Source organism: Pristiophorus japonicus, chromosome 14, assembly GCF_044704955.1.
Source record: "Pristiophorus japonicus isolate sPriJap1 chromosome 14, sPriJap1.hap1, whole genome shotgun sequence".
Lineage (NCBI taxonomy): Eukaryota > Metazoa > Chordata > Chondrichthyes > Pristiophoridae > Pristiophorus > Pristiophorus japonicus.
Genome location: NC_091990.1, coordinates 88,163,308 through 88,190,386, shown reverse-complemented (window position 1 = coordinate 88,190,386; position 27,079 = coordinate 88,163,308). Strand labels below are relative to the sequence as shown.

The 27,079-nt window shown below is 44.9% G+C and overlaps 1 protein-coding gene across 4 annotated transcripts in view; it reads right to left on the bottom strand.

Annotated features, from left to right (window-relative positions):
* The window catches only part of ldlrad3 (low density lipoprotein receptor class A domain containing 3), a 101,700-nt gene that overhangs the window by 49,964 nt on the left and 24,657 nt on the right, over positions 1 to 27,079 (bottom strand). For all 4 annotated transcript variants that reach the window (XM_070899343.1, XM_070899344.1, XM_070899345.1 and 1 more), the window contains exons 2-3: positions 6,137 to 6,283; positions 3,748 to 3,873 (exon numbers count right to left, since the gene is read on the bottom strand). In XM_070899343.1, the coding sequence (XP_070755444.1) occupies positions 3,748 to 3,873; positions 6,137 to 6,283 (273 nt within the window). The remainder of the gene's footprint in view (positions 1 to 3,747; positions 3,874 to 6,136; positions 6,284 to 27,079) is intronic.

The following is a 27,079-nucleotide window of genomic DNA, read 5'->3' as shown; positions in this document are numbered from 1 at the left end:
ATAGGATGGGGGCACATCCTCTCTCTCTTCTCCAGCTCCCTCACGCTCTGTGAATCACCCAGTGCCACATTCTCGCTATCACTTATTTAAGTGCCCTCAGTCGGACGTATCTGAGCCTTGGGCTGAGGAGGGAATTGATGCAGTGGGTGAGGTGGATGGGTTGAGGCAGAGTAATATACGAATATACGATAGGATCTTGCTGTAGGGACTCCTGGGTGGCATGATCCTCATCCACCCTCTTCCTCATGGAGCACAAGCGGGTAAATTAGAGCCACGATCTAACTGAATGGCAGAACAGGCTTGAGGGGCTGAATGGCCTCCTCCTGTTCCTATGTTCATCATCAGAATCAGCCAGAAAGAAATCTCTTTCTTGTTGCTCCTCCTCCTCATCATCATCAGCACCACCTTGTTCTCCCTGCACCCTTCCGGTTGCTGTGGTGATCTGCAGGTAAGGAGGGCAGAATGGGTCAACATTACACATGGTAGCTTGTGTCTGTAGGGAGGTTCACAGGGATGCCAGGGTCAAAGTGTAGACGTTTCGCTAGCAACGCCAATATGCTGCCAACTTTGCTATCTTCCACGTCAAAAGCTGCATGCCTCCCCACGAGCTGTATGGCTTTCTCTGGTAGGACGTGAGGGGGAAATTGTGCGCCCATTTCTCTTGCAAGCAGATAGCGTTATTGAGAGGCAGGCTTACAGTTGAGGAGTGTGTGCCCAGTGACATGGGAGAGCTGGAGTAAGCATGTGAGGGTATCAGCCTGTTGTGGAGGAAGGGGTTTTAGCGTGGTCCATGTGAGTGATTGCTGTGAGGGGAGCTGGGTAGCCATAGTGTAAGATTCTGAGTTAGACCCTCACTTCACCAGAGCGCACTGTGAGTGAAGAGCGTGCTGGGTGGGCCAGAAAGAAAAGGAAGTGGGTTCAGCCATGATCGGGGAGTGATGGAATAGGCTCGAGGGGCTGGATGGCTGACTCCTATTCCTATGTTTCAGTGTGTTATCTTGCTGGCTGAGGTGAGGCCATTGAACATAATTTGGCATTGATCTGCAGGCCTGGAGTGAGGGAGTTGACATCAGTGCTGGTGCCACATCCTGCCAGGTGACAGAGTGACATTCTTGGCAGGCACGTGGCACACATTGTGCCTCCTGACTTCAGTCTCTCCCAGGACAGCTTGGAGGTCTTAGTTGAAGTTTTGTCTTCTTCTCTTGCTTGGTGCCCTTGTCTGGTAGCGTGGGGCAGACTATCCTGCTGTAGACATCATCAGCGTGGGGCAGTCTGTCTGCTGTAGACATCATTGTTGAAAAGTATGCTGAAAAGATTGATTGGACATGCAGCAAAGTTATCGGAGAGTCAGATAATGAGTGAGCCATGTTCTGTACCTGGATGTCCCCCTGCCGTTTTATAGGCCACACTCTAGTTTCCATTCCTTGCAGCAACTACAATTATTTTACACGGGATTTACACCATTCCATACTCCAACGGGATTACAAGTGAGCTGACAAAGGAACCCCTCGTGCAAATACCTTTCGTGACCGAGGGGTGCAAGTCTTTTTTCATTGGAGTGACAACAGCCCAATCACTGTGTAGAAATTCACAGCTCATCGTTCCAACAAGAATCCTTGAGAAAATCTTACCCATTTTCTAATGGGAATTGAAATTGGAAGCATGTGATTATTAGATGGTGAGCATCATTGTATGACCGTAACTGGGCCCAGTCAGAAAAATAACTAATTTTTAAAGTTTTTTTTTTAAAGTTCATCCTACAACATAGTTAAATGCATAGAAAGCTGAGGAAATTGTTAAATGCAATCATCTGAGGAAATTGTTTCCAGTGGCTGAAGGGTCGATAACCAGAGGATACAGATCTAAGGTAATTGCAAAAGAGCCAGAGAGGAGATGCGGAGAAATATTTTTATGCAGCGAGTTGTGATCTGGAATGCACTCACTGAAAGGGTGGTGGAAGCAGGTTTAACAATACATTTCAAAGGGGAATTAGATACATAATTGAAAGGGGAAAATTTGCAGGGCTATGGGGAAAGGGCAGGGGAGTGGGGCTAATTGGAGAGCCAAAGAAGTGGCATAGCCACCATGGGCCAAATGGCCTCTTTCTGTGCAGTATCATTCTATGATTCTCTGTAACCCCCCGAGCCTCTCCTTTGTTTTCCAGTTTCACAACTCGCTTGCACTCTGGTGGGGCTCATTGTGTCTCAGAGGCTGCAGTATGCTTCATTGCTTCAGCAGCCAGAGCAAACAGTTCACGCCCCCGTGGGTGGGGGAAGGAGGCGTCAACAGATGGCATTCAGGGGTCGCGGCCTCCAGGGGTCAGGGAGGTCAGAGGGGCACGGATGACTTCACCGCAGCAACATCGTAACGAGAAAGTCCTGAAGCTCCTTTTTCACGGAACAAGGGGATTGTATTAACACGGCATTGCTGGAATACTGTATCAAATGGGCCTGCAGACAGATGATTACAGGCAGTCAAATAAGATTAGATACGGTGATTTTATAGCTTTAACCTTTACCCGGCTGAGCAAACAGCAATGCCCTATGGTTAGTGCAACGCATGCAGTAAGCTGACTTTTACGGGTTAAGATAATAGTTGAAGCCATTTGGACTGGGCACCACTGCAGACAGACTTTCCTGTATTAACAAGACTTTTCCTCCGACAGGAATTCCTGTTAACTGTTAGCGTGCGTGCTTAGTTCAAGTGTCCCCCATGCTCTTCAGGGCCTGTTTATAGCTTTCAGAAAGGCTGCCCGGGTGAGGTGATTAAGCGAGTGTGAGGATACTTCTACAGGGAGGCAGATGAACTACCAGTCTATATGACATGTGCTTCTGAGGTAAAATTAAAATGACCTGTCTCGCCTCTCGAGTTCTGTGGATAACAGCGATTCTTTTGTATTTTGTGCCACGACATATTTTGCATCGCAATATGTCATTGTGCTACTTGTGGTAATAGCACCATCACTGACAATCAACCGTGTCTCTCTTGGGCCACTCTCTCCACTGACAATTGCCCCTTGGCATCTTCAAAATGACAACCTCTCATTGGACGAGATGCGTTAACCTTCCCAAGGTTGTGGGGGGGGGGGGGGGGGGGGGGAGGTGAGGGGTCAAGCAGTCTCTGAAAATATACGCAGAACAGGAGAGAGCACACTCTGCAGGCAACCGATGGAAGGATTGAAACTAGGGGAGGATATAAATAATGCAGGGGAACGGTAAGGCACAGAACTACAGTCTAAAGTAACAGGGCTGTCCACGCTGAGGAAACGATTAGGGCTATTACCCGACAGGATTGTCCGGAATTAATGGCTAATCTCCTCAACACTGCTACGAGCAACCCAGGGAGAAAAATCATAGGGGCATTAAAAAAATAGTGTTTTTGTTTACATTTTCTTTGCAAACTTTCCTTTGTTAGTTATAAAATAACAATGCATGGGGGAAAAAAGGCTGTTTGACTGGACGGGATGGTCAGAGGGGGACCTTCATGTGATGAACCCTCCAGGAATAGATCCAAGCTGAATTGGCAACTTAGAAACGTTAGGAATTAGATTTATGATCCCACTAAGAGCATGGAAGATTACAAGCCCGTATAAAGAAAAGGGTTCTTTTTGCGTTGAAGAGTTTTAAATAGGTTAAATTTTTAAACCAATGAGTGAAACTAGGCAGGCCTGTTTGAGGCCTAATGGAGTTAGCTTCTTTCTTTCTAAGCACATCTACTAATCTTGAACTGACAATTAAAAACACTTACTGCAGTTTTCCTCGTCGCTGCCGTCTGGACAATCCTCAAATCCGTTACACCGGAAGCGCCCAATGATACAGTGGACACCGCTGGCACAGGGGAAAAAGGTTGGAGCACACTTGGATTTGACTTTTGCTGTGGGAAGGTGAGAAAGAAAGATAAGGGAGAAATCCAGAGCAAAAGCGAAAAAAACAAACAAACACCAAAGTATCCAAGCATTAAAAGCAAAGGATCTGAGGGTTTGGAGCCCTCCAGTCTGAACTCCACAGGCCCTGTGAAATTCAAATCAGCTCCGCTCCCTGATCCATGACGACAGGAATCACAATCAGCAAAATCAACAGCTGCCATCAGATTAGAAATGCTGCCCCCCTGCCCCCCGCCGGCTTGTCAGCTAATAAATCTGCCCACTCCTTCGCCCTCACTCCCTCAACAAATGGCTTCTGGGAATGGGAGGCCTCTGAAGGCCTGGTTTTAACTCTTTACATGCTCAATGCCCTCTCATCTCTGCCGTGCTACAATAATGGCCGACCGGCACGACAGAAGTGTGGCGGACGTACGACCAAGTACAAAGAGCTGCATTGAGAACATCAGGGATAATTCCAGGACCTGAAGTGGGGGCCTTAACTCACACTCCAGTACAGTGCTGAGGGAGTGCTGCACTGTCGGAGCTACCGTCTTTCGGACGAGACGTTAAACCGAGGCCCTGTTTGCCCTCTCAGTTGGACGTGAAAGATCACTATGGCACTATTTCGAAGAAGAGCAGGGGAGTTATCCCTGGTGTCCTAGCCAATATTTATACCTCAACCAACACCTAAAACAGATTATCTGGCCATCATCACATTGCTGTTTGTGGAACCTTACCGTGCGCAAATTGGCAATCGCATTTTTTAAAATGTATTCATGGGATGTGGGCGTCGCTGGCAAGTCCAGCAATTATTGGTCATCCCTAATTGCCCATCCTACATTACAATGGTGACTCTACTTCAAAAGTACCTTAAAATGCTTTCAGACATCTTGAGGTCGTGAAAACTGCCATTTAAATGTAGTTCATACTTTCTTTTATCAAAAGCATTTAGGGCTGGGGAACAGATGCTCCCATGGCATGGGTCAGTGCCAATGAAGCCTGCATTGCAGAGTGACAGGGTGTGCATTCAAGCTTGGGACTACTTTTCTCAGCTGTAGCCTTAGGGTCAAATGCTAGGAGCTTGCCCACGGGGCGGTGGGGGAGGTAATCGAGAGACAGAGAATGACAAGTCATCATCTCCTGGTCTTCAGGTCACGCTCATGCACCTACTTATTGCCTGGCAACAGGCTTCCGATCCCCATTCTCAGTCATGGAATGGTGCACAATGGAAAAAGACCAAAGTAGGAACTTTTTTTAACGTTTGGGAGGGGGATGAGGGGTTTACGTTTGGGATGAGGGGTTTTGAAATCAGAAGACTATTATATTTTGGTTTCACATATTTTAGTCTCTCCAGCTGTAACACAGGTGACATCAATCCACCTCAGCTGCTAACAGTTGCTTAATTGGCTAGTCAGTTCTGATTCACAAAAGCACAAATCTCCACTCCACCTGCCCAGCGGCCCCCGCCTCCACCAACCCCAGTTGGTGGTAGCGTGCCAGTCCCACGACCATCGGTGCACTGCGGTTTCACCAGTGCAGAGGAACGGTCAGCCGAGGGGAGGGAGGGAAGGGCCAACATGACCAACAACCTCTTCTTAGCAGTTAACTAAAAGTTACTTTCATTGGATCCAGTTGACAATAAAACCAGGAAGGCTTTTCTGGGCTGGCAGGCTTAAAAGCTTCCCGAAGATTATCTTCATGTTGTTGGCGGCTGGGCAAGACTCGTACTATGAAAACCAATTGAGAAAGGAAGAAAGATTTGTTTTTCCACAGCACCGTTCACGACCTCAGGACCTCCCTGAGCACTTTAAGAACATAAGAACATAAGAGATAGGAGCAGGAGTAGGCCATACGACCCCTCGAGCATGCTCCGCCATTTAATAAGATCATGGTTGATCTGGTCATGGACTCAGCTCCACTTTACAAAAATGCAGTACATTTTAGATATAGTAACTGTTGTAATGTAGGAATCTAAAAGCAGATTAAAAGTTAAATCCGATACACTTGGATATGTAGGGTCAGGGAGAACCCAGGTACACACAGGTGCTGACTGGGCTTAGTCTTTAAGCAATTCATCACGTTTTTCATGACGCTAAAATATTTGGATGTTCAGTAATTTATCGCCAATCTGCTTCCAGCTTTCAATTGATGTGTGACTGATTGCCAGGTCCGTCACACATGACTGGGTGCCCGAGAGGGAACATGGGTTTTAAATCACCCACGGAAAGATTGGAAACACGAGCCGTCGAAGGTAAACACAGAGCCATCACTCACGGCATGCCTTTTCATCGCTCTTGTCAAAGCAGTCTGGCAGGCCGTCACACTGCCAGGCCCCAGGAATGCACTTGCCGTTGCTGCACATAAAGTTCCCGGGAATGTTGCACTCGTTGGTGAAGTTGTTCCCAGGCAGGAGCTGGCTTTCTGTTTGAAAGGAGAGAAACCCGGTTAATAAGTAGTTAGTTAGGCTCCGTCTGCAAAATGGTCATGAAATAAGTGCACATGTGCACACATGACAGTTCACCTGCATATATGACCATGCAACTGTGCAACAATATTTGTGCATATGTGTATTGTATTTGTATAGGTGCTTATTTTGACTTGTAGTTGTATGTGCATCTGCATCTGTGAGAGTAAGTGTGCATCAGTGATTGTGCTCCTGTTTGTGTATCCGTATATATTCTTGTCCTTGTGCATATATGTCTCTATGTATGTATGTGTGTGTATGTTCTTATCTATGTTTTTGTCCGTGTGCATGCATATATGTGCATATGTATTTGTGTATATGCATTACTGTGTACATGTATATGTGCGCATGTATTTGTCTGTGTATTTGTGTATATGCATCATTATGTGCACATGTATTTGTGTATCTGTATGCATGCTTATCTATGTGTGATTATAACTGACAGTACTGAATCATGCACAATACCATTACATTTATAGATGCTGTCCTGTACATTATAGGTCTATATATTAAATATCTGCAAAGTGAAAAATAAAACATGCATGCATGGCTACATGTCAGACAGGGAGTTACGGTACGCTGTCAGCCTTGTCATAGGATATAGTAAACCTTCAGGCTAAGTATCAGATACGAGCTGACATTCTCGGCCCTATGTCATGCGGCGTTTTCAAGTAAAACATGGAAACTGCCACATTGAGTAGAATTACTATATCAGCATTTAGAGAAACTGCTTTAAACAGGACTCACTACTGGGGTAGATTCTGAACTCTAACAGTTTCCTGTAAGTATACTTGAAGCCGTGATTTCACTGAGGAGGAGAGATTTCGGGTAAATAAGGGAAACTGCAAGTGCATCAGCTGATTGAATGACTGAATTGTTATTCCCTGATGTTCAGAGTTCTCTGTTTTGGTCTAAGATTTCTGCAGCTCATGCTGGCTCTGGTTGCAGGAGCCACACATTGGTAAATCATTCTTGGAGGTGAGTTAGAAAGGCAATAATCCCATCTTTACTCTGCATTGGTTGGGTAAGCTACAGCATGAGTTGGATATGTCCATCACTCTAGTGCAGTCAGCAGTACTAAACGTGCTGACATTCATTTTCTTCCTACTGGGAGCTGGTAGAATAAGATAGAGTGGAGTTAGGAGGTATTTTTTAACCCAGTATTTGTATCAAGTAGGTTATTATGTTTCTTTCACCTTAAAATTTAAACTCATCCAAAACTTTGCTGCCTGTTTCCTAACTCGCACCAAGTCCCATTCACCATCACTGATCTACAATGGCCACCGGTCCGGCAATGTTTAAAATTCCCATCCTTTTTTATCAAATCCCTCCATGGCCTCTCCCTTCTCTATCTCTGTAACCTCCTCCAGCCCAAAAACTCTCCAAGATCTCTGCGCTCCTCCAATTCTGGCTCTTGAGCATCCACGATTTTAATCGCTCCACCGTTGGCGGTCGTGTCTTCAGCTGCCAAGTCCCTGAGCTCTGGAATTCCCTTCCTAAACTTCTCCGGCTCTCTATCCTCCGTTAAGACACTCCTTAAAACCTACCTCTTTGACCAAGCTTTTGGAATGTGGCTCAGTGTCAAACTTTGTTTGATACCGCTCCTGTGATGCGCCTTCGGACCAATGTTCCCCGTGAGCTGCGCTTTGTTCTGTGCGACCTGTTTCTTTTAGTGCGTGGTCCCTTTAAATCTCCGTGCATGCGCAGTATTCACAACAGAGAAGCTGGTGACCAGGGCTTTGCAGGATCTTTCCCATTGCTGCACAGCTTAGACGTTTTAGTATGCTATACAAATATAAGTTTTTGTTACGTACCCCACATCAGACTATTGAGGGTCACACTGCTGAATTATTAACCTGCCTTTTCTCTTTACAGATGCTGACTGACCTGTTCTGTACTTCTAGCACTTTTCTGTTTTCATTTCATATTTCAAGCATTTGCAGCTTTTCCTTTTCCAAAACAAAATGACACATTCCAAAGTCCTTGGGAAGTTGGCGGGCATCGGTGAATTCGCCACGCCCGGTTGGTAAACCCTTAACATCCCGTTACCACCCACCCCCCCCCCCTCTCCCCACAGGCGCTAACGGGAGGCGCAAAGCAGCCGAATTTCCCCCCCAAAGAATTAGCTTCCTGTCCTCACAGCCTGGTAATCAATATCACGTTTGTCACCTACGTGGCATTGACAATTAATTAAGAAGGCTACCGAGACACAGTGATTAATGTGTGCAACAGATGAAGTTATCGCTGCCGGGGTGTCTGTTTCCAGTCAGCAATGAACAAGTGAAACTGGTCACCGGCTAGTCAGCTACCAAGTCCCTTATAAAAATATAAAGCCTTTTTGGATTCCTGGTCCATCACACAAATGTCAATCAAAGAAAATTAAAGACTTGTAATTATTCGGGCTTTTGACAACGTCAGGGCATCCCAAAGTACTTCACAGCCAATGAAGTATTTTGGAAGTGCAGTCACTGTTATAATCAAGAATGGGATTAGAAGGAATTTGTTTTTCCTGGAATTGTGGAAATTTGGAACAGACTCCCAGCTATGCTCTCAGGTCTAGTAAAACTGTCCAAGTACCAGTGACTCCCAACTTACTTTAGCCAGACTCAAATGTCATGATCATTCCAGTTCTACCTTTTTCAATGTTGGCTTTGTGAGACTCAGTGCAAAATCACAGCGTCAACTGAACCTGAAAGATCACTGCAGCAATCAAGGCCATTTTGACTGTTTTCATTGGAAATAGAATGCAATGGATGTTCACAGATGATAATGGGGTATAACACTCCATAATGATGTGGACAATCCCTGTAAGTTGTGCATTCCTACAAACCTTCATCTCAGCTTGAGATCAGCATCTCATCTCACGACTACATGACTGTGGCCTTGAACCCTCAAGAGCTTCCATTATCTAGTGCCCTCACTTGTTCTGCCAACGTATCACAATACTGTATCAGCACAGGGGCTTCATGTATAATTTGTCTCCTCCAAAACCAGATGCGATTACAAACAGAATGAGGGAACCGCTGCCAGGAACTGTGCCTCACTATGTATAATATCCAGCTGATAGTGAAACACGTGGGTGTACAGTGATGACAGCTTCAGTTGATGGAAAGACAGCCACAGGGCACCAAACATTGTCTCCCATTATGCGCCAGAATCAGTGAGCTGAACATCACACTCCTGGGTAATAGAAACAGGCCTCAGGCTGTAAGCATGTGTTCCATCAGCACGGCATCTCTAAGGGACTCCCGGTTGCTAATTATATTGGGGAATTGAAAATGTCATCAATTAGAAAGAAGATGAATTGATTATTCAGTTCCTGTACAAATGATACAGATTGCTACGTAATGACACAACACTGTCACAGAAAGGATGGCGCCAATTGCTCTAATTACCAGCCCCACACCCCTCACCTACTCCAATTAATTCTAATTACCGATTACAGCCCTTATTAACATAATTACCGATTACAGCATTCATTAACAATTTCCAATTACAGCCCTCATTAACACTAACTACCGATTACAGCCCTCATTAACATAATTACCAATTACAGCTCTGATTTACTCTAATTCTCATTTACACGAATCATTGATTACAGCCCTGATTTCAGAGTGACTATTTGCACTAGGTTTGTGTGTGTCCTTCTGCGCATGCCCACATTGGACTCCGCCCCTTTTGAGCATGGGCCCTTGATTCGGTAGCGCATACGCAGTGCGATGAACAAGGAAGTCGGAAGTGGCCAAACCACGAGTCGTGTGGAGCTGTTTCCAGCTTCTCCATTATTTGAAACATTTTTGCAGTCTCCTGTGGGAGAGAAAACATCGGAGGTAGTGAGAGAGGGAAAGAGAGAAATCGGAGTGGTGGGGGGAGGGAGAGAGAGAGAGATCGGCGGGGAGGGAGAGGGAGATTGAGAGACTGTGGAGAGGGAGAGGGGAAGCAGGAGAGGAGATCGGAGGGGAGAGAGGGAACTCGGGGAAGACGGATGGCGGTCTTCCAACCCCCTTTACACCCACACCCGATTTCTCAGAAAACTCGGTGTGTGACAAGGGACATCATTGGAGTGGATGAAATCTGAAAGTCACGACACTGTCACTATTCACTTCATACCCAATAAACCTGTTAACAATCTGTGACCCACACACACTGCCCCATCTATGGCGGGGTTGGGGGGGGGGGTGGGGCCGGTGAGGTCAGGAACTTGGGCTCAGGATGGGGGTCAGAAACTTGGGCGGGGGGTAGTCAGGAACTTGGGCTGGGTTGAGGGAGCTCTATCCTGTCTGGAATCTGAAGTCAGAATGGCTCGAATTACACTTTGCAAAATCACTCAGAACTTGGGCTGGGCGGTTCCAAAGACACATTCCAGAGAAACTGCTGGGTGTGGCTTATCTTCCAAGGGAACTAATCAGCAATCAGGTCGTGTGATCATGGAGAGCGAGTGCAGATAGCTGCATCCCACCGATTTACACTAATTACCGATTACAGCCTTCAATTACACCAATTTACCGATCTCAGCCCACCTACTCAAATTACCAGCCGCACTTCCCTAATTACCGATCTAAACCTCCCCCTAATCATTACAGAGCACTCACCTCATCTACTCTCGTATTGATTACAGCTCTCATCTACTCTAATTACTGAACTCAATTCCTATCTATTCTAATTAACATCCCTCCTAGCCCCGTCGATTCTAATTACAGACCCCAGCCCCTCCGTCCATCCTAATTACAGACCCCGGCCCCTCCGTCCATCCTAATTACTGGCCCCGGCCCCTCCGTCCATTCTAATTACAGACCCCAGCCCCTCTGTCCATCCTAATTACAGCCCCCAGCCCCTCCGTCCATTTTAATTACAGACCCCAGCCCCTCCGTCCATTCTAATTACAGACCCCAGCCCCTCCATCCATTCTAATTACAGACCCCAGCCCCTCCGTCCATTCTAATTACAGACCCCAGCTCTCCCATCTATCCTAAAAAAGTTCTATGAGGTCACTTTTTATCCATTAGTCCTAACTCAATTACCTCGCTCATAATATGTTCCATGACTAGATGTAGTCTTGTCAGTCTTGTCACTGTTCTTGAAACTATTCAGTTATTTTCCCTATAATCCTGTTCCCTTTTACTAATTCTTCTGCCAATCTTCTCGCCTTTTCAGTGGATCTCCTGGCACCAACTCTCCAGATGAAATTGCTTTAAATGTTGAAGCTCATCCCAGACTCTTTTGCTTATTGAAAGTGCATGATAATTACTCGCAGGCAGCTGTAATTTGAATAACATGTGCAGCATTGTGAAGCTAGAGGCTGTTTCCATTGTGTTTTTGCTTTGTTATCATGGTAGACATCGATGGATACGATACTTGGTAGTGCCATTACATCCTCAATGTAGCAAGTGGGCCACGGAGTCAGAGATGAGAACAGGCAGAAATATTACGGGCAATTCAGGTCCCTGAATAAAGGAGGCAGGAATAATACTGACTGAAGTGTCAGCCAGTCAATAGCCACACACCATAGACAGTAGACACCTCAAATCGCTGCACAAATACCACCAACGCTGTCTCCGCAAGATCCTGCAAATCCCCATGGAGGATAGACACACCAACATCCTTGTTCTCCATCAGGCCAACATCACCAGCATCGAAGCACTGACCATGCTCGACCAGTTCCGTTGGGCGGGCCACATCGTCTGCATGCCCGACACAAGATTCCCAAAGCAAGCACTCTATTCGGAACTCCTACACGGCAAGCGAGCCCCAGGTGGGCAGAGGAAACATTTTATGGACACCTTCAAGGCCTCCTTGATAAAGTGCAACATCCCCACCGACACCTGGGAGTCTCTGGCCAAAGACTGCCCTAAGTGGAGGGAGAGCATCCGGGAGGGCGTTGAGCACCTCGAGTCTCATCGCCGAGAGCATTCAGAAAGCAAGTGCAGGCAGCGGAAGGAGCCTGCAGTAAACCAGACTCCCCACCCACCCTTTCCTTCAACCACTGTCTGTCCCACCTGTGACAGAGATTGTAATTCCCACATTGGACTGTTCAGTCACCTAAGAACTCACTTTTAGAGTGGAAGCAAGTCTTCCTCGATTTTGAGGGACTGCCTATGATGATGACCAAACATTACTACATAAATTACAAAATTATAATCTCTCAATAAGCAGATGAAAAATAACTTGCATTTTCATAGTGTCCTTAAAGCAGTAAATATCTTGCGGTACTTCCCAGCAGAGAAACAGATGTGCTGCACTTATAGTTAGAGTTAAGCGAGATGACCAAAAACACGGTGGAAGAGATAAGCTCTGAAGAAGTTTTTTGAAGGTGAGGGAGGGTGAAGGTAGCAAATGGGGGCTGAGAATGTCGATGGGATCGCCTTGGATTTCAGTACGGCTTTTGATAAAGTGCCTCATAAAATGATCATACGTAGTATTGGTAGCAGTCTGCTGAGGCGGACTGGATAATGGTTGGGCAGTAGGAATTGGAGAGACTATGTGAATGGGGTGTATTCTGGGTGGGGGCTGTGATGAGAGGGGTCCTGCAGGGCTCGATGTTGTGACCGGTGCTTTTCCAACATTTTCAGCGGGGGTTGCGAGCTTCACCTGAAAGTATGTGAACCACACCGAGCTTTCTTCGACAGCATCTCCCAACCCTGCAAACTCTAGCACTGAGAAGGGCAAGAGCTGAAACAACATGAACAACAACGCCATCACCTCCAAATTCCCCTCCAACTCGCACATCATCCTGAGATGGGGAGGGAGAGAAATATCAGGACTACTGTTGCAGGGCAAAAGGCGAAGAAAAATCTTTGTAATTTTATACTTGCATTGGAGGTTGTTCAGAGAAGGTTTACTAGGTTGATTCCGGAGATGAGGGGGTTGACTTATGAAGATGGGTTATATACACATTGGGCCTATAGACATTGGAGTTCAGAAGAATGAGAGGTGATCTTATCAAAACATATAAGATAATGAGGGGGCTCGACAAGGTGGATGTAGAGAGGACGTTTCCACTCATAGGGAAAACTAAAACTCGAGAACATAGTCTCAGAATAAGGGGCCGCCATTTAAAACTGAAATTAGGAGGAATTTCTTCTCTCAGAGGGTTTTAAATCTATGGAATTCTCTACCCCATAGAGCTGTGGAGGCTGGGTCATTGAATATATTTAAGGTAGAGATAGGCAGATTTTTGAGCGATAAGGGAGTAAAGGGTTATGCGGAGCGGGCAGGGAAATGGAACTGAGTCCATGATCAGTTCAGCCATGATCTTATTAAATGGCGGAGCAGGCTCGAGGGGCCAAATGGCCTACTCCTGCTCTTATTTCTTATGTTCTTATGTAATTACACCCTCCACCAGTGGCTGTGCTGTGGCACCTCAGATATACATCTTCCAGATCCTCGACCGATACTGCAGAGAAACTCCTCAGCAAAAACAAATTCTACTTCTCTGCTTCTCAAAATTGAGACAGTTAAAAAAGCATACAGGATCTTGGGCTTTATAAATGAAGCGAAAGAGTTTAAAAACAAGGAAGTTATGCTAAACCTTTATAAATCACTGGTTAGACCTTAGCTGGAGTTTTCTGTTCAATTCTGGGCACCACACTTTAGGAAGGTTGTCAAGGCCTACCAGAAGGGATTTAGTAGAAAGGTACCAGGGATGAGTGACTTCAGTTATATGAAGAGATTAGAGAAGCTGGAATTGTTCTCCTTATAGCAGAAAAGGTTAAGGGAAATGTTTAGAAGCATTCAAAATTATGAAGGGTTTGATAGTTTCATAAGGAGAAAGAGTTTTCACTGGCAGGTGGATTGGTAAACAGATTTAAGGTCATTGGCAAAAGAGTCAGAGGGAAGATGAGGATAATATTTGTTACGCAGTGAATTGTTATGATTTGGACTGCACTGACGGAAAGGGTGGTGTCGGCAGATTCAATAATAGCTTCCAAAATGTAATTGTATATATACTCAAAAAGGAAAAATGTACAGGGCTATGGGTGTGGAATGAGATATAGGAACATAGGAATGTAGGAACAGGGGCAGGCCACTGAGCCATTTGAACCTGTTCTGTCAGTCAATGAGATCATGGCTGATCTGTGACCTAACTTTGGCCTTTGGCCCATATCCCTTAATACCTTTAGTTAACAAAAATCTATCAATCTCCGATTTAAAATTAACAATTGATCTACATTAATTGACATTTTCAGAAGAGAGTTCCAAACTTCTACCACTCTGTGTGTACAAGTCTTTTCTAATTTCACTCCTTAAAAATCTAGCTCGCATTTTTAGACTGTGACCCCCCTCCCAGTCCTAGACTTCCCAACCAGCGGAAATAATTTCTCTCTATCTACCCTATCTGTTCCCCTTAATATCTTGAAAACTTTGATCAGATCACCCCATAATCTTCTAAATTCTAGGGAATATAACTCTAATTTGTGTAATCTGTCCTCATAACTTAACCCTTGAAGTCCAGGTTTCATTCTGGTAAATCTACACTGCACTCCCTCCAAGGCCAATATATCCTTCCTAAGGTGCAGTGCCCAGAACTGCTCACAGTACTCCAGGTGTGGTTTAACCAGGGCTTTGTACAACTGCAGCATAACTTCTACGCCCTTGTATTCTAGTCCTTTAGATATAAAGACCAGCATTCCATTAACCGTTTTGATTATTTTCTGTACCTGTTCATGATATTTTAATGATCTATGTACCTGGACTCCCACGTCTCTTTGGACCGCCATTGTTTTTAGCTTTTCACATTTAGAAAGTACCCTGTTCTATCCTTTTTAGGAAAGTGGATGACCTCACACTTGCCTACATTGAAAACCAGTTTTGCCCATTCACTTAATCTGTCGATATCCCTTGTAATTTTATGTTTTCATCTACACTGCCTACAATGCTGCCTATCTTTGTTGCATTGGCAAATTTGGATATACCTGTGTAACTTTCTATGCCATCATCTGAATTGTTAATAAAAACGGAATAGTTGAGGCCCCAGCACAGATCCATGTGGGATACCACTAGTCACACCTGCCAATTAGAGGATCTGCCCATTATCCCTACTCTCTGTTTCCTGCCGCTCAGCCAATTTTCTAACCAGGTCAATAATTTGCCCTCAATTAACCTTAGTTAACAGTCTCTTATGTGGGACTTAATCAAATGCCTTCTGGAAGTCCATACAAATAACATCCATAGATATTCCCCTGCCCACTACTTTAGTCACTTCCTCAAAAAATTCAATGAGGTTTGTCAGGCACGACCTACCTTTCACAAATCCACGCAGGCTCTCTCTGATCAACTGGAAAATTTGTGAGGTGTTCAGTCGTCCTATCCTTAATTATAAACTCTAGAAATTTCCCGACAACAGATGTTACGCTAATTGAGCTATAATTCCCTGGTTTCCCTCTCTCGCCATTGTTAAATAGCGGAGTGACATGCGCAATTTTCCAATCTAAAGGAACAGTTCCTGAATCAAGAGAACTTTGGAAGATTATAGTTAGAGCATCTGCAATGTGCTCACCTACTTCCTTTAAACCTTGGGATGGAAACCGTCTGGTCCTGGGGATTTGTCACTCTTTAGTGCCATTATTTTCTTCATTACTGTTATTTTATTTACGTTAGATTCCCTGTCTCTGATTTAATATTAGTTTCCTCGGGATTTCTGGCATGCTATCCTCTTCCTCTACTGTAAATACTGACGCAAAGTCATTATTCAACATGTCCGCCATATCCTTATTATCACTGACAATATCACCGCTTTCAGTTTTTAAGGGGCCAACATGGCTCCTGACCACCCTCTTTTTCCTAATATAATTGTAAAGATTCTTTGAGTTGATTTTGATATCCCTTGCAAGTTTCTTTTCATGCTCCCTTTTTGTAGCTCTTACTGTCTGTTTTGTGACCCTTTGCTGTTCTTTCTATCTCCCAGTCTCTAGGATCTGTGCTATTTTTGCATTTTTGTGCTTTTTCCTTTATTTTTATGCTGTTCCTCATCTCTTTAGTCGTCCATGGCTGGTTTTTTTTGGCAAGTAGAGCTCTTGGCTCTCAGGGGTATAAACTGGTTCTGTATCACCTTAAATTCTTTTTTGAACATCTCTCACTGAACTTCTGTCGATATACCCATCAGCAGATTTTCCCCATTTACTGTGGACAGTCTCCATCTCATCCCGTTGAAGTCGGCCTGACCCACATCTGGAATCTTAGTTGCTGTTTCGTGTTTCTCCCTTTCAAACACTACATTGAACTCGATCGTGTTATTGAATAAATGTTCACACACAGTTAAGCTGTTAACTAAATCTGGCTCATTACCCATTACAAAATCTAATATGGCTTTCCCCCTTGTTGCCTCTATGACATATTGTTGTAGAAAATTATCCCGCACACACTCAAGAAATTCACCACCTTTCTGACAGGTGCTACTCTGCTTATCCCAATCTATATGAAAGTTAAAATCCCGCATTAAAACCACTCTGCCTTTATTACACGCTTGTCTAATCTCTGCATTTATACAATCTAGCACTTCACAGCTGCTACCAGGGGGCCTATACACAACTCCCACTACAATCTTAAATCCTTTCCTATTTCTTAATCCTACCCATAAAATCCCACTGCCTGCATAACTCTCATTATACCCTCTTATCATTGAAGTGATTTCATCCTTAATCACTAAGGCTACTCTACTCCTCCCCCGTCATTTTCCCTATCTTTCCGGTAAGCCTTATAACCTGGTATATTTAGTTCCCAGTCCTGACCATCTTGCAGCCATGTCTCAGTAATGGCTACCATGTCATACCCTTCAATTTGAATTCATGCCTGAAGTTCATTCAATTTATTCCTTGTACTCCGTGCGTTTGTATAAAGAACGCTTATTTGGGTCACACACCCTAGCCTGTCTAAATATGGACCAGAACACCAGGTAAGAACTCATCTGCTCTTTTTCAAAATAATGGGATCTTTCACGTGCATCTGAGAGGGGCAGATGGGGCTTCGGTTTAGCATCACATCCAACAGTGCAACACTCACTCAGTACTGCACAGGAGTCTCAGCCTAGATTTTGTGCTCAAGTCTCTGGAGTGGGACTTGAACCCACAATCTTCTGACTGAGGCAAGTTTCTAATTTCCACAAGAAGCAAGACTAATTAGGCAGCTCTTTTCAAGAGCCGGAACATGCACAATGAGCTGAATGGCCTCCCTCTGGTGATGTATGATTCCATGATGACAGAATATATCATTTTAAACTGGGGACTGGAGTGAGCCTTTGGCTTAGTGGCAGTATTCGTGCCTCTGTGTCATGTGGTGTCGAGTTTAAACCGTGCTCCAGATTGGGTTTTTATGTTTATAATAAATGTCACCCCAGGTTCTCTTTGTGATTACATTTACACATTATAAGGACTGTCACTTCTGTCTGTATACTGCCCGGGGTGCCCCACAGTATTGGCTCCAAACTCTTCCCTCTCTTTCCTCCTGTACGAGGCTGCCTACTTTTGAAGTCTTCATGGATCTTTGTCAAAACCTCTAACTCCAGGTCTGATCAGGAGTTACCTGCTCCCTTTTTTGATTTTCTCTTATCTGTAATAGAGTTTCCCCTAGTGGTCCACTGCTCCACCCAGTGGGTTGCTGTGGTAATGCAACTACTGATGTAAATTATAAAGGATCTTGTGGCAAGGTCACATGATGAGAGTTTTCTGGAAGAGCCATCTTGTGTGTAGTCTGCTTCTTAGTGATGTTGTAAGAATATATCACACTATCCTGTGTAAATCTGCACGAGTTGTTCAAGACTTGCCCTTTGATTAAAAACCTGCTTTTTCTTTCAGATTTTTTTGTGAGTTTTCCCAAACCCACCACATCTCAGAGCAGTGCCAGGCCTGGAAAAATAACATGTTCGCTGAAGGGCACAGTGAAACATTTGAAGAGGAGAATGAGGACATTTTTTAAATCTTGCCGAACTCCATGAGCTCAGCCTTCAGCTTGAAGCTGTGTGAAGCCTGTTGCAGGGCCGGCAGTATGTGAAAGGTATGCAGTGATCTCTGCCTACCCCCGTACCCCCGCAGTTTACAGAGCGGCGCTGCCCCCCTGTCGGGTTTCCCCCTCACGTCAAAGGTGAGAGAAAAGCCTGCCCTCGCTCTCTCCTTAACACGGTCCTTTGGATTCCTGCACAAATACTGACTTTCTAAAGAACGTGTTAGCTCCTGAACTGCTACTTTCCCAGGCACACACTTGCCTCTCATCAAGTGGATAATCGGCCATCACTTCTGGAAGCTGCACCCGCTCAAATCTGAGTTACTGCAAAAACCCGGAGCGTAAATTAAACCTCACCGACCTCTAAACTACGTTGTTAATCACTTCCTTGTTAGTGTAGTCGTTAATAACCCCGCCTGTCAGGTAGGTTCAATTCCCTGATGTGGAGATTGTGACTTTAATTTCGGTGTTTCTCACCCCTGAGTCAGAAGGTTGCAGGTTCAAGTTTTTGGCCCCACCACAAACTCCAAACCCTGACACAGATTCTAGCCTCCTCCCAAGCCATTGGGGCTAAAATTCAGGCGTTGCCGGGTCCGTACGGAATATGGACCCGCAAAAGCCGGTTTTCGGCACGCAATGCACATGTGCTGAAAACCAGCTTTTCCCATCTGTCAAGTTTTGGCTTGACAGATCCTCCACATCCCTGCAGCCAGGACATTCGCACGGGCACTATTGGGCTATTTGCCCAGCGAATGTCCTTAAAACTCTTGCGCCTGGTGTGAAGAGCCTTATTTTGCCAGGAATTGAACCTGCTGCTCTCACATAAGCCAGAGCGGAAGAAATGGAGGTTATGTGTGGGAGGGGGTTGTAAGAAACCAGAATGCCTTCTCATGACTTTCAGATTCAATGCAAAGCGTGACTCGGTTAGCACTTTCATACTGAGGCACCAAAACGTGAAAAAGCGCGTGACGCGTTTCACGTCCTCAGTACGTCCAAAGGCGCTTCACAGCAAGTGAAGCACTTTCCAACTGTAGTCACTGTTGTTTTATAGGCAAATGCGACAGCCATGTTGTACACAGCAAGATCCCACAAACAGCAATGAGACGAATTACCAATGAATCTGTTTTTTGGCAGTGATAGTTCAGAGATGAATGTCAGCCAGGACACATGAACAAGTAATATCTGAGGTACATTTCTAAACATTATCACACTGCAGCATCATCTAGAAGTGTTCCAACAGGAGTCGACTCGCACCACTCTTACCTCAGGCACCAGTCCAACTGCAGTGTAATGACTCCTGGATGACAAACCAGTATTCAGCAGGTCATGTTGCAAACTAACGCTCAGATCACAGACTAATAAGTAACTGCAGGTAAATACAGCAACCATGTAGAGAAGACTATAAAGTGGAAAAGAAAGGGTTTGCATTTACAAAAAACCTTTCACAACCTCAGGTCTTCTTTAGTTCGCTTGCCTCGGAGTCAGAAGGTTGTGGGTTCAAGTCCCACTCCAGGGACTTGAGCACGAAAAATCTAGGCTGACACTCCAGTGCAGTACTGAGGGAACACTGCACTGTCGGAGGTGCCTTCTTTCGGATGAGATGTTAAACCGAGGTCCCGTCTGCTTTCTCAAGTGTACTTAAAAGATCCCATGGCACTATTTCGAAGAAGAGCAGGGGAGTTATCCCCAGTGTCCTGGCCAATATTTATCCCTCAATCAACAGAACAAAAACAGATTACCTGGTCATTATCACATTGCTGTTTGTGCGAGCTTGCTTGTGCACAAATTGGCTGCCGCGTTTCTCACATTACAACAGTAAAACGCTTTGAGATATCCGGTGGTCGTGAAAGGCGCTATATAAATCCAAGTCTTTCTTTAAACTGCTTCACAGCCAATGAAGTACTTTTCAAAGTGTAGTCACTGTTGTAATGTAGGAAGCACTGTTCCCAGCTCACAACCCCAATCAGAGTCCCTCAAACAGAATTAATCACTGCCTCCCTTTATTACAATGTTTCTCCTTTGCTCACCTGAAGGCACCTACTTCTTGCTGAGCTGCGGGTTTGTAGCTGGTGGTGACTGCATGTGTGTGAGTGTATGTATGTGTGAATGTGTGTGTGTGAATGTGAGTGTGGGAGTGTGTGAATGTGAGTGTGTGAGAGTGTGTATATGTGGGTGTGGGTATGTGTGTGTGTATATATGTATGGGTGTGTATGTGTGTGTGAGTGTGAATGTAAGTGTGTGGGAGAGTATGTGAGTGTGTGTGGGAGTGTGTGCATATGGGAGTGTGTATTTGTGTGTGGTGTGTGTATGTGTATGTGTGTGGTGTGTGTATGTGTATGTGTGTGGTGTGTGTGTGTGTATGTGTGTGGTGTGTGTATGTGTATGTGTGTGTATGTGAGAGTGTGTGTGTATCAGCAGAATATTCAACTGTGGGAGAGTAGCTTGGTGGCCAAGCACAATCCTGCCCTCACCCAATGTCTACACAAAGATGGTCTGGCCAGGGGTCGCTAGAGCAGGAAACTTGGTCAATTTTCTCTAAATCATCCCCGAGGCACGTAGGCTAACTGTAGCGACCTGACTGTCCATTGCCGTAGAGGATCAGAACTATTATTCACTTTGAAGAAATGCAGCATAGAGGAATATGATTGAAGTTTTTTTTTAAATGATGCAGGATTTGGATAGTCTGGTTATTTGTAATGGATAGAGATGGCAAGGCTAGAGGGCATGTCTATAAAATCCATAGACAAAGAGTTGGGTTAGATGCCAGGAAGTCATTTTTTTCAGAGTCCACGCCCTCTGGAACAGGCTGCCAAGAGATGTGCAGAGTAAACCGAACTTGACAAGCCCTGAGAGAAAGGGTGTTTCCAGGTATAGAGGATAGGTTGTGAATTTGTGGGACTGTGAGCAGTTATGGGTTAGTGCCATCTTTTGGAAACCTTGCGTGGTTGCCCTAGGGAGTTGGAGAGGAATTTTCTGGAGTTTTTTCTTGAATGGATCGTGGTGTTTTTGTTGCACCCATCTCAGGATCTAGCGCAGTTGAGGGCACTGTTGACTGGATGGGGTATCGCTTGATGGGTCGGATGGTCTTTTGGCTTTTCCTTTTTGTGAATGTTGATTTACTGCCAACCCACCTAAGATCAGCTCATTCAACACAGCCTGGGGGTCAAACCTAGAATCTTCCGGGGCAGTGTGGCTCACTTGCACACTAAATACAGGGCTGCCATTCCTGGGCTGAACAATCTGGGCTGTCTATAAATAGAAAGCAGGCACCCAGGGGATGAAATTGTTCTTCACCAATATAGTGCCAAGAGGGAAAAGGAAATGGGGCACGGTGTAAAACGAGCCGGGTTGGCTCAGATAATGTGGGGTGATCTGCCCTGCGATTTAGCCCCCCCACTCTATGAAGTATATCACTTCACTGCTCCCCCCCACTAGCTCTCCCTGGGACTTTACCCGATAGACAACCTGGGGAAATATGGGCTTTACTGTGTGGGGCCTTGAGGAGTACGAGCTTTGCTCAGTATTGCCTATAAGACGATACATTTCAGAAATAAATCACCCTGCTACAGCCTTTACACACGGTACAAGCAGCCCAAAGGACCTGTCACAGCTCTGTGACTGACCAATTACTAAAATACAGTATTAGGTACTTCATCCCTCTGGGTGTCATTTATCGTCACTGCAAGCACTGAGCTGCTCGTTACAGGCTGTAGCCAGTAATCTCAGGGCCAGTAATGAGCATATTATGCCTGAACAAAATGCTGTTCCTCGATTATTTGGTGTCTAGGTTACTGCTGATTCATCTATCACACATTAATCACCAACCGTTAAAGCAGCGAATTGCAGAATATAAATTAGTGGCAAAGTACCAGTGTGCAAACTGTCTTCCTCTACAGGGGTAGAGCTACCTGTTCACACTTACTTGATTACAGTGATAGTTAGGCTGAGTTAATGATTCTCAGGGCCTCTGAACTAATGAAATGCAACGTTCACCTCATTTGCCAGCAGCCCTTGCTCATGTTTGCTTAGCTGATTCCTCCCTCTCCCCCACCCGTGCTCTGTCTACCTATATGAGTTTAGGGTACATTTTACTGTCTCCTCATAGAAACATAGAAAGTAGCTGCAGGAGAAGGTCATTCGGCCCTTCGAGCCTGCACCAACATTCAATATGATCATAGCTGATCAGTCACCTTCAGTACCCCATTCCTGCTTTCTCTCCATATCCCTTTAGCCATAAGAGTCACATCTAACTCCCTTTTGAATATATCTAACGAACTGGCCTCAACAACTTTCTATGGCAGAGAATTCCACAGGTTCACAATTCTCTGAATGAAGAAGTTTCTCCTCATCTCGGTCCTAAATTGCTTACTCCTTATCCTTAGACTGTGACCCCTGGTTTTGGACTTCCCCAACATCAGGAACATTCTTCCTGCATCTAGCCTGTCCAATCCCGTCAGAATTTTATATGTTTCTATGAGATCCCCTCTCATTCTTCTAAATTCCAGTAAATATAAGCCTAGTCGATCCAGTCTTTCTTCATATGTCAGTCCTGCCATCCCGGGAATCAGTCTGGTGAACCTTCGCTGCACTCCCTCAATTGCAAGAATGTCCTTCCTCAGATTAGGAGACCAAAACTGAACACAAAATTCCAGGTGTGGCCTCACCAAGCCCCTGTACAACTGCAGTAAGACCTCCCTGCTCCTATACTCAAATCCTCTCGCTATGAAGGCCAACATGCCATTTGCCTTCTTCACTGCCTGCTGCACCTGCATGCCAATTTTCAGTGACTGATGTACCATGACACCCAGGTCTCGTTGCACCTCCCCTTTTCCTAATCTGTCACCATTCAGATAATATTCTGCCTTCGTGTTTTTGCCACCAAAGTGGATAACCTCACATTTATCCACATTATATTGCATCTGCCATGCATTTGCCCACTCACCTAACCTGCCCAAGTCACCCTGCAGCCTCTTAGCATCCTCCTCACAGCTCACACTGCCACACAGCTTAGTGTCATCTGCAAACTTGGAGATATTACATTCAATTCCTTCGTCTAAATCATTAATGTATATTGTAAATAGCTGGGGTCCCAGCACTGAACCTTGCGGTACCCCACTAGTCACTGCCTGCCATTCTCAAAAGGACCCGTTTATTCCTACTCTCTGCTTCCTGTCTGCCAACCAGTTCTCAATCCACGTCAATACATTACCCCCAATACCATGTGCTTAATTTTGCACAGTAATCTCTTGTGTGGGACCTTGTGGAGCCTTTTGAAAGTCCAAATACACATCCACTGGTTCTCCCTTGTCCACTCTACTAGTTACATCCTCAAAAAATTCTAGAAGATTTGGCAAGCATGATTTCCCTTTCATAAAGCCATGCTGACTTGGATCGATCCTGTCACTGCTTTCCAAATGCACTGCTATTACATCTTTAATAATTGATTCCAACATTTTCCCCACTACCGATGTCAGCCTAACCAGTCTATAATTCCGTTTTCTTTCACCCTCCTTTTTTAAAAAGTGGGGTTACATTCGCTACCCTCCAATCCATTGGAACTGATCCAGAGTCTAGAGAATATTGGAAAATGATCACCAATGTATCCACTATTTCTAGGGCCACCTCCTTCAGTACTCTGGAATGCAGACTATCAGGCCCTGGGGATTTATTAGCCTTCAAACCCATCAATTTCCCTAACACAATTTCCTGACTAATAAGGATTTCCTTCAGTTCCTCCTTCTCGCAAGACCCTCGGTCCACTATTATTTTCGGGAGGTTATTCGTGTCTTCCTTAATGAAGACAGAACCAAAGTATTTGGTCAATTGGTCTGCCATTTCCTTGTTCCCCATTATGAATTCACCTGATTCTGACTGCAGGGGGCCTATATTAGTCTTCACTAATCTTTTTCTCTTCACATATCTATAGAAGTTTTTATATTCCCTGTAAGCTTACTCTCGTACTCTATTTCCCCCCTCCTAATTAAACCCTTAGTCCTCCTCTGCTGGATTCTAAATTTCTCCCAGTCCTCAGGTTTGCTGCTTTTTCTGGCCAATTTATATGCCTCTTCTTTGGATTGAACACTATCCCTAATTTCCCTTGTAAGCCACGGTTGAGCCACCTTCCCCTTTTTATTTTTACATCAGACAGGGATGTACAATTGTTGTAGTTCATCCATGTGATCTTTAAATGTCTGCCATTGTCTATCCACCGTTAGTCCTTTAAGTATCATTCGCCAGTCTTTCCTAGCCAATTCACGTCTCATACCATCAAAGTTACCTTTCTTTAAGTTCAGGACCCTAGTCTCTGAATTAACTCTCCACCTTAATGAAGAATTCTACCATATTATGGTCACTCCTCCCCAAGGGGTCTCGCATGACCAGATTGCTAATTAATCCTCTCTCATTACACAAGACCCAGTCTAGGATGGCCTGCTCCCTAGTTTGCTCCTCTACATATTGGTCTAGAAAACCATCCTTTATACACTCCAGGAAATCCTCCTCCACAGTACTGCTACCAGTTTGGTTAGCCCAATCTATATGTAGATTAAAGTCACCCATGATAACTGCTGTGCTCTTATTGCACACGGCCCTAATTTCCTGTTTGATGCCATCCCCAACCTCCCTATCACTGTTTGGTGGTCTGTACACAACTCCCACTAACGTTTTCTGCCCTTTGGTGTTTCGCAGCGCTACCCATATAGATTCCACATCATCCAAGTTAATGTCCTTACTTACTATTGCGTTAATCTCCACTTTAACCAGTAACGCAACCCCACCTTCTTTTCTTTCCTGTCCATCCTTCCTGAATTTTGAATACCCCTGGATGTTGAGTTCCCAGCCTTGGTCACCCTGGAGCCATGTCTCCGTAATCCCAATTACATCATATCCGTTAACAGCTATCTGCGCAGTTAATTCATCCACCTTATTACGAGTGCTCCTCGCATTGAGACTCAGAGCCTTCAGGCTTGTTTTTTTTTAACTCTTTGTCCTTTTAGAATTATGTTGTAATGTGGCCCTTTTTGATTTTTGCACTTGATTTCTCTGCCCTCCACTCTTATTTTTGTCCTTCCTACCTTTTGCTTCTGCCCTCTTTTTACTTCCCTCTGCCTCCCTGCGTAGATTCCCATCCCCCTGCCATATTAGTTTAAACCCTCCCCAACAGCACTAGCAAACACTCCGCCTAGGACATCGGTTCCGGTCCTGCCCAAGTGCAGACCATCATCATCATAGGCAGTCCTTTGGGGCCGAGGATGACTTGCTTCCACACTAAAAATGAGTACCCAGGTGATTGATGAACTCATTTTAAATGGTGGAAGATGCCTGTGCGTGGATTTTTTTAACGTGGGGTGGCCGTTGCACATCAGCTACCACACGGGCTTGACAGAGCAAGGTTTTGGTCCCAGAATTCCCTAGATTCTAGAGCGGTCCCCGTGGATTGGAAGCTAGCAGACGTAAGGGAGGGAGAGAAAACAGAAAAACCAGCTTGACATCAGTCGTAGGGAAATGCTAGAATCTATTGTTAGGGAAATGTAACAGGGCATCTAGAAAATCATAATATGATTGGGCAGATTCAACACGGATTTATGAAAGGGAAATCGTGTTCGACAAATATAATAGAGCTTGTTGAAGTTGTAACCAAGGGGAACTAGTGGCTGCAGTGTGGGATTGGTTAGCAGACAGAAAACAGAGAGTGGGAATAAACGGCTCATTTTCGGGTTGGCAGGTTGTAACTAGTGGGGTACCACAAGTGGAGAGGACAGGACGGACGAGGCATGGAGGAGCGGCGAGGTCAGAGCCCAGAGGTGGAGCAGACCAAGGGAAGGCGCAGCACGGGCCAATAACAAGGTCGTGAGGCTCACATTGCGTACTATGAATTCCACGTAGCAAGAGATCCTGTGGGAAGGAGGAAGGAAGGAGGACAGTAGGAATATGTTTGAGTTTGAGTGTATGTATTGGCACATGTGGCGGAGCCTGGTCTCCACTGTTTCCTACGTCTTAAGTGGAGTAAGTCTGAATGGGGTAAGGGTTACTCACTGTCTGGCGTTCCTATTTATTCAGCAGGGCAAGGGTTACTGTTGGGAGAATATATATTCTCTTTTGCAGCTTTTTACTGAAGCCAAGGCAGAATGGCTAATGCAAGAATTATGGCTAGGATAAAGTGTAGCAATCTGGGTAAAAGATAGTTAGCCGAAGAAAGCAGTGTGTGCTTCTGCATGTAGCCTTTCTGAAACCCTTAACTCAGGATAAAACATCTTAAGCAAACCATACAGGAGGCAGAAGTTTAAAATTTTGAAGAGGTTACTTTACCAGCTGCACAGGAAGGTATTTCGGAAGAGACATGCAATGGAAGGTGATTCACCACTGTCTAAAAGCATGATCATTTTAGACAATGAACCAGGATCTGATAAGGATGAGGCCCCTTTGGTTGCGTGTGATCAGAAACCCGTTCAATAACCTAATGGTCATAGATGCTTAACAAAGTTAAACTTAATGGGTCACAAGCTAAAACTTGATGACTCAAGTGAATTGTAAAAGTCACATGTGTGACCATATATGGGCAATAATATGATTATAGAGGAGAAAAAGCTCTTGTTATTTATCACTTTGGGAAATCAGGAGCAGCATCTGGGTCCAAACCCAACTAAGGGTTCCAAGCGTGAGTATGTTTAATTACAGCTTGCATTATTGTCTGGCTCGGTGTCAAATTTTTATCTCATAATACTGCTGTGAAGCGCTTTGCGACGTTTCATTAAAGGTGCTTTATAAATACAAGTTGTTGTTGTTGTGATCGACTCTTGTTAACTGTGTATTAATACCGC